We start from the raw sequence: 8,445 nt of genomic DNA on the forward strand, positions 1-8,445 counted from the left end.
ATGAGTTCCAGCAGAAAAGTGACAAGATCTATATAGATCTTTCGTGGTTAGATATGGAAACAGAGTGATTCTAATAAACAATAGGTATTATTCTATACTATCTAGGTATTCCTAAGATTCCCCAAAAGGGAAGAACAAGCAACTGCAGAGCATTTCCCCAACCCCCCTCCTTCTGTCACTGAAACGTCAATAAAACTCCTCCACCTCCCACTCTTCAGTGCCAGATCCGTAAGCACTTAGCCAAGCATGCTGGGAGACACAGAACAACTGAAAGAAAGGAGTATCCGGATGTCTTGAATTTGTGTGCCATTCTGCTCTGTTCTGCTACATCTCATTACTAGACGTGGGCATTAGATGTGGCAATCAACTACATTTTAACTGAGCAGAAGAAATATTAAAGGCATAGTCTTCAGAAGAAATGCCTCAAAGACAGCCTCAGTCACCTAATCAGACTTTAATTTCAATCACAAATGATACAGAATCATCCAGCTCTGTCGTTCCTAATGATACCAAAAATAAAGGATGGACCAGAGACAGCTCTCCAGGAATAGAAGCATTGTGTGCCATCTATATCACATATGCTGTGATAATTTCAGTGGGTATCCTTGGAAATGCTATTCTCATCAAAGTCTTTTTCAAGACCAAATCCATGCAAACGGTTCCAAATATTTTCATCACTAGCCTGGCTTTTGGAGATCTTTTACTTCTGCTAACTTGTGTGCCGGTGGATGCAACTCACTACCTTGCAGAAGGATGGCTGTTCGGAAGGATTGGCTGTAAGGTGCTTTCTTTCATCCGGCTCACTTCTGTTGGTGTATCAGTGTTCACGTTAACAATTCTCAGCGCTGACAGGTGGGTTTCTTTTCTGTTGTATTTGCCAGGATGTGAAATGAGGCAAAAAGAAAGGAAAGCTTGTACTTAGCATATACTTGCTATGATTCTGCTTTTCTCACACTCTGTAACCTGGGTGTAAGACTGAAAAATCGGGGGGCATTTTAAATAAAAGTTGGTGTGAGAATGTTAAAATTCTTGTGTTAGCGTCAGAGAGGAGAGGTTAAAATTGTGTGCTTTAGGGATAATGTATTCCCTTTGAAGTGTAATTGTTTGCTTGGAAGAATATTCTAACGGTCCCCCACCCCCAGTTTATTAAGACAAATTGTTCCAGGTGTAAAAGAAAAACAATTCACGTTTTATACGTTAGTGCAGCCTAGTGGTGCAATATTGTCAACCTTAAAACATCAGCCTAAGTGTGAAATTGACCACATATGCATTATTGACTGCCGGAACAATGAGAAAAAGACACATGCATCTAATTTATTTGAAATTCATTGAATTAATTAATGACAGAAAATGGTGAGGTTTTCAGCTTCCTGGTAACTCAGCATAATGTCATTACTTAATTGTATTTGTTGTCTCTATAGGCATTCAATGAAATTCTCAATTTCCCGAGAAATAAATTAATCATGGTTGTCTTTTAGAGCTCTATATATAGAACATGTGAGAACCTCTGGCAGTCAGGGTATTAAGGCTCTGTTAGGATATTTTCAGTCTAAGTACTGTGTCTATTGTAGAATGATAACTGAAAGCATGAGAAAATTGAGTCTCTAAATGTTAAAAGTGGTGCTTAAGAAAGGCTGCAAGAAGCCTGTAAGTAATCAATGCATGCCTGGCAGTATCTGAAGGAATAGCTTCTTCAAATTCTGGAATCCGAAAGAAGGAAAAGCCTTCCCTGTGTTTTTTTAAGGATCTTTGCTTTGGCTGGTTTTATATTCTATTTAAGGGTAGATTTACTTAAAGGCTGTAGATTTTAAGGTGGATTTGTCACAATAAACAGGTATCTTTATATGGGCACGGGGCTTCCAATTTCATCCTTGCCTTGCCCTAAATCTACCTATGGATCAACTTGGGCAACAACTTAGCACTTTTGAACAGGAAAGAAATTAATCCTCCTCTCTTTACTCCATACACTCATGGAATTCTTTTTTAGGAAGGTTGATGACTGCTCACTCATGAAGAAAGGAGAATTAGGTTTAACATCAGTCACTTGTACAGAAAGGAAGGCTTTTAGAACACTTAAGAACCATTCTCAGCCACACACAAAATCACACCGAAAAAAAAATGTACTTGTCCTAAATAGAGAACCTACATATAAAATTACAAAATTGAAAACCCGGAATATCTCATATTGGTGAATAAAGGAAGAGGTGATTAGCATAAATAAAAAGTACTGGGGTATATTATATGTATTTGAAACCATAATCAATTCCGGTTATTTAATGTTAGCTTGGTTATATGCATTTGAATAGGAGGTAGAACTGGATGACCACTCCTAACCCTAAGATTCTGTAATTCTCACATTTATTTGACTTTTGCCTATGCTTATGTGATTTTAGATACAAAGCAGTTGTGAAGCCACTGGAGCGACAGCCCTCCAATGCCATCCTAAAGACCTGTGCCAAAGCTGGCTGCATCTGGATCATGTCTATGATAATTGCTCTACCAGAGGCTATATTTTCAAATGTATATACTTTTCGAGATCCCAGCAAAAATATGACATTTGAATCATGTGCCTTTTATCCTGTTTCTGAGAGGCTCCTGCAAGAAATACATTCTCTGCTGTGCTTCTTAGTGTTCTACATTATTCCACTCTCTATTATCTCTGTCTATTATTCTTTGATTGCTAGAACTCTTTACAAAAGCACCTCGAACATACCTACTGAAGAACAAAGCCATGCCCATAAACAGGTATGTATTAATCAGGACTCATATGTGAATTTAGAAGTGAAATTCCTACTTTATCACATGTGGGCAAGAAATACAATAACACTATATTACTTTTGTTATGGTCATAGACTCTGGATTCTGTCAGATACAGAATTTAACTCCAGCTCTATCACATACTAACTGAGCAATTTCGAGCAAGTCATTTAACCTCTCTGAGCCTGATTTTCTTTATCTGTAAAATGAAGATGGGGACTGGATTGTGTGTGTGTTTATGTGTGTGTAATGATTAGCATAGTTCTTAGTACACAGTAAGCATTCAACAAATGGTAGAACTAATATTATTAGAAAGGGGACAGCTGAAGTTTGAGAGTAGTCAAAATTATTACCTCATGGAATAATGAGAAACTGCACAAGATGAGACTATAAAGTGAAGCATCCTTTGTTTTAGAAAGTATAACACGATGATATAAAAATACAGGATGATACCACTGGCAAAAGCCATAACATTATTTAATGCAAACCAATCACTTACATGCCGATGAATAAACTGAGGTCTCCAGGGATGAAGCGCCAGTGGCAAGAGAACACAGTGACTCACAGAAACTCGTTTAAGACTATTGCAAGAGCCAGGTGTGCTCTCCTCTTATAAATATGAACAGAATAAAAAGACTATTGCAAAAACATTGTTCCACTTAATGTTTAAAAGCCTAACAGGAAGAGGGACGATTCTATTCACCTCTTGATCAGTACTTGAAGAGTTCAGTGCCTTTTTTCTTTTTTAAGATGGCCCATTTTTAGTTCAATGGTGGTGCTCATGAGGCTGAAGTTGTATATTTAATGCCCATGTAAAGAGTTATCTTTGCTCTATCTGTAACCACAGGCAATGTTTTCATCTGGTTTATTTCTCTTATTATTATTATTTTTACATAGGAAGATTATTTTTACATATTTTTATTCCTTTGACTATATACTTAGAATTCCTATAGATTAAAAATAATTTTGGTACCAACTTGGCAACTTTCATAAACCTCAGAAGAATATTTTAACCTAGTCAGCCTCTGTTGATATGGTAAAACAGTCTCGTATCTCTATTTTTAATAAATTAAATTTTTGAGAATTCTATAACACTCCTTGAGATAATTGGAGACACCAAAGAGTACCTCAAAACCAGGGGTAGGAGTTTCTAAATTAGAGCTAATGAGACCAAGATCATGGGTTACCATGCCAATTAATTTGCTGGATTCTATAGCCACAGGCTGCCTTCCCACACATCCTATTCAGTTATTTCACAACCACATATTCAAGGGAATACCAGCTTGTTAACTGTAAATTACTATGAAAATCTAGAGAATGGCTTTTTAAAATCTCTGCCAGCTAAATGATTTTCTCCTTTTGCCATTATTCTCTTCCTTTATAGATTGCGTCCCGGAAGAGAATTGCCAAAACAGTGTTGGTGCTCGTGGCTCTATTTGCTCTCTGCTGGTTGCCAAATCACCTCTTGTACCTCTACCGCTCATTTACTTATCAAACCTACATGGACTCCTCCGCCATTCATTTTGTTGCCACCATTTTCTCTCGGATTCTGGCTTTCAGCAATTCTTGTGTAAACCCCTTTGCTCTTTACTGGCTGAGCAAAACCTTCCAGCAGCATTTTAAAGCTCAGTTATTCTGTTGCAAGGCAGAACTTCCTGACCCTCCTTCTGCTGATACCCCTCTTAACAACCTGGCTGTGATGGGAAGAGTCCCGGGTGCTGGGAGCACACAGGTGTCTGAAATCAGTGTGACATCGTTCACTGGGTGTAGTGTGAAGAAGGAAGATGACAGAGTCTAACTTTTAAATTAAAAATGGTACTTTTCCTCCCAGAGTGTGTATACAATTCTGAATTGTGCATAGGTGTACGGTGTCAGGATTTTTGTTTGCGAATTGTGTTGAAATCTTAGGAGTGAAGAACCCTTACAAGTAAAAGACAAACCATAATTTTCTTCAACGCATAAACATTAACGTTATTTGGCTTTCTAAATAAAATGAAGCTCCACTTTCCAGGTGTAGAAAGACACATTTATATATGTCAGTTGGTCCTAAGGTAAATTGCATAGGAGAGAAGGTAAAATAAACAAGATGACACTTAAAAATCTGTTTCCATCACATCAGTAATGCTTCTAATTTCTCATATATTCCCGTGATCTGCATAAAACTGTGTTTGTGTTTGTTATGTGGTGTAAACCTAGAGATTATATGTTACATACGAGAAAGGGATCAAAAAACATCTCTTCTGCACTTTTCTTAAAAAACAAAGTTCTAAAAAATAAACCTTCACGGGTATTTTTTACTGCTCTTTTCCATTAATCTCTATTCCATTATAACTAAAGCTTTGCAGTTGCAATGAAAATGTTTTCAGGTCAGCGAGAATAAAGTAATGAGTAAGGATCAGGGACAAGGAGCTTATTTTACTGGGCCAACACTTACTGACATAATGTAGTTCTACTTACACCCACCATTGATTGATAATTGGGCAAGGTTCTTTTCACACATATTGTGAAGAACTTGCCTTATTTACAGGCAGAATAAGCGACTACATTTATGGTATCATTTGAGGGCCCCAGAGAAGGACGCTTGTCAAAAATCTGCATGCCTGAAATTCCTCCTTTACAGAAATTAATTTCTTTCTGGTAAGCAGTGCCCTCTTTCTAAAAAATGCAGAAGTACCACATGAAATCTCTAACACCTGGATGTGCAGTTGTTATCAGATTATCTTCCTGCTTGACTTCATTAAACCAGATGGGGTGCCTAAGTCCTATAAGAGTATGACCTAATTCATTTCTGCCCTTGGAAATCTGATGGAAAGTTCTGGTTTCCTCTGCTCCTACTTGCTAACACTATAAGCTTGTTTGTAATTGTAATTTAAAACAACTGTTGTCAGTAGATGTCAGATTTAGATTTGTGGTTTCAGAAAAAAGTTTTCTTAGGGGCAATTTAAAGCATATGTTTGGCACTAGAGGTAGTTCAATTTACATTTTCAAAAACTTGATTTAGGGGTGTGCTTTTGGTAGTTTTGAGCTTTCTTTAAACGGTTTGTGTAGTTGTGAACTTCTGCTAATGGTGTGGCTCCAAAAGGGGATATATATCAACAGTAGACTTCACATTTCTATAAAACTGGTTTATTTAAGTGGGGGTGTCAATATTGTATTAGCATTGTTTTAAGATGGACATTGTAATAAGTGGGGAAAAACAAATAAATATTAAAGTTTCAAATGACTGTGTAACTTTATATTCTAAAAAACAATACTTCTGATGACTATAACTGAGAACCCATTTTAATCCCCCAATTTAAATTATTTTCAAGTCACAAAGCTCTCAAATATTTTACTATTCTCTTCACTGTAGGCAAAAATTACATCTTTACTCTCCTAAGCATAAAATTTTAGCGATAACCTGAAAAAAGTACCAGATTAAAAATGCCGAGAGCACCTTTTAGAAGTTGATAAAACTAGAGCTGTAGAAACTTTCATTTTCTTTGTTCTAAGTAATCCCAAGGTGACTTAAGGATCTGATATAAAATAATTCCCTAAATAGTTTTATAGGGCATCAGCCTCCCATACAGAGTTAGAGAATTGGGATTAAAATTCATGGCCTTGTTTTGATTTTTTTTTGGAGGGGGTGGTCTTTTTTCAGATTATCCTTGTCATGCATGACTAACCTTACAAGTAGGCCCCAATATCCACACTTTTGCACTGCCTATTGTGGGGCTAGAAATGATACGATGAAAGATTTCTTATCTTTGGAGAGGGTCCTAATTGGGGTTAGAGGCAGGACACATAAAAAACAAATTTTGTATACTTCTCAATTTTGCTCATGGTCTGCCCTGACCCTGGCTGAGAATAATGGACCATAATAATATGCTACAAAGCAGGAAAACAGAGTCACGACCTTAGTTATAACCAAAATGTCCAATGGGCAAGTGTTTGTCATTGATGCTTTAAGTATCACAAAACATTTAACACTGGCATCTCTACTGAAAATAGCAAATGTGGGTTTAAGGATGTCTGCAGTTATGACCACTTTAGGTCAAAGATCCATCAACCTTTTTGTCACAAGGAGTTAACTTTTATTTCCACTAAGACTTGAGATTAGAGGAAGTGGGGACAGGAAAATTCCCAAACGGAGATAGCTTGAATAGGCCATGAAAAAATCTCATTTGGTATAGTTTAGTAATTTTCCAGAAAGAGTTCCCAGGCCAGGTAGGTGACTCTTCTGGCCAAGCAGTCTCTGGTTTTGATAAATATATTTTTATCCACCAAGAAGGCTGTGGCTTATCAGGCTAGGAGTACAGCACCGATCACAGCTTACAGAGTTTAAAGAGAGAAGAATAAAGAAGATATTCAGAAAGAAGCCAATTGTCTGGGTTCCAAGACTGGTTTGGCTTCCTGCGTCCACCTGCTCCTCATGCAGTCCATCTACATTCCAGTCCTGGAGTTTTAGGAGCTACTCCCTATCTTTATAATAAGGGTCCCCTCTTTTTGCCTGTTACCTTGAATGTTTCTGTGACTTGCAAAAGAATCTTGAAAAAACAAGGTACAAAGACAGAGATGCTTCCAGATTACTTCGGTTACCAATTCTACAAATATACAGGGAAATGAGAACAAACAGGAACCAGGCCTCACAGACACAACAGCATTGTTTAAAAAACAACTATCAGGTCTCATGGTTAAACAAAATGCCATTGTAGGTACAAATGTACTTAACTCCCAGCTCTACTGCTCCACTATTATGCTGACTCAGTGACCCTCTATCACTGTGTCGGCTTCTCCTCTCACCTCTGGGGAACTTCACAGGCCTCTGTTCTACTCATTACCTTTCCTACGTGGGCCTGCCAGCTTCTGTGCTACTCTGACCATGTCCCTGTCTGTTCCATACTCATTCCTCTCACTGGGAGGCCCTCAGTGGCTCAATTCATCGAATTCAGTTTAGAATGCAGTTACTCTGAAAGGTTACTTCACAGGCCTCTGTACAACCTTTGGATCAGGGTGGCCGGGTCCCATGGGACCTAGGCATAAGAAACCTTTTGACCACCTATTCAGAGGGGCCTGTGGACTACAGCAGGCACTCAGTGTCATGTCCAGAGCTCTGTAGCTATTATCACCTATACTGAAAACTCACTCAGGAATGAAATGTGAGCCCAATAACACTTTGCTGAAAACCTATGCACACTATTTTTGTTGCAGAAAAGTTGCAAAAATCAGACCCGTCAGAAACCAAGCAGCACTTGGAGAGTTGGAGAACTCAGCTAGCGGTCCCAGAGGAGCTAGCGCTCTGAAGATCTGAGCCAGGAGCTCAGTTGCAACATTGCTTATATAGAGTTTGTTTGGCAGGGGCTGACTGCTTAATTTGTCCTCAGACAGTTACAAAGCCCGGGAGTTGCTATGGGTTACGGGCAGTTACAGGCAGTTAAAAAGAGCGGGAGTTGCTATGGGATGCAGGTAGTTACAAAAAGTTACAAAGAGCGGGAGTTGCTATGGGTTGGGTTGCAGGCAGTTGCAAAGAGTTACAAAGAGCGGGAGTTGCTATGGGTTGGGTTGCAGGCAGTTGCAAAGAGTTACAAAGAGCGGGAGTTGCTATGGGTTGCAGGCAGTTGCAAAGAGTTACAAAGCGCAGGAGTTGGTAGGGGGTATAGGCAGTTACATTTGTTGCATAGACAAAGCAGGCCAAAGGGAGGATGAGAT

The 8,445-nt window shown here is 38.5% G+C and overlaps 1 protein-coding gene across 1 annotated transcript; it reads left to right on the plus strand.

The window, feature by feature from the left end:
• The first annotated feature begins 278 nt into the window (after nucleotides 1-278).
• BRS3 (bombesin receptor subtype 3) lies at nucleotides 279-4,613 on the plus strand. The gene is made up of 3 exons (XM_016127492.2): nucleotides 279-852; nucleotides 2,394-2,745; nucleotides 4,142-4,613. Exons 1-3 carry the CDS (start codon nucleotides 419-421, stop codon nucleotides 4,553-4,555), a joined length of 1,200 nt encoding a protein of 399 aa, XP_015982978.1. The 5' UTR covers nucleotides 279-418; the 3' UTR covers nucleotides 4,556-4,613.
• The last annotated feature ends 3,832 nt before the right edge of the window (nucleotides 4,614-8,445 follow it).

Source organism: Rousettus aegyptiacus, unplaced genomic scaffold, assembly GCF_014176215.1.
Source record: "Rousettus aegyptiacus isolate mRouAeg1 unplaced genomic scaffold, mRouAeg1.p scaffold_m13_p_9, whole genome shotgun sequence".
Classification (NCBI taxonomy): domain Eukaryota; kingdom Metazoa; phylum Chordata; class Mammalia; order Chiroptera; family Pteropodidae; genus Rousettus; species Rousettus aegyptiacus.

Bases quoted from the DNA above. Each gene is read 5' to 3' on its own strand.
- BRS3 (XM_016127492.2), top strand. From the start codon at position 419: ATGCCTCAAAGACAGCCTCAGTCACCTAATCAGACTTTAATTTCAATC. The intron at 853-2,393 runs GTGGGTTTCTTT...ATGTGATTTTAG, and splicing joins ACAATTCTCAGCGCTGACAG to ATACAAAGCAGTTGTGAAGC. The intron at 2,746-4,141 runs GTATGTATTAAT...CTTCCTTTATAG, and splicing joins AAAGCCATGCCCATAAACAG to ATTGCGTCCCGGAAGAGAAT.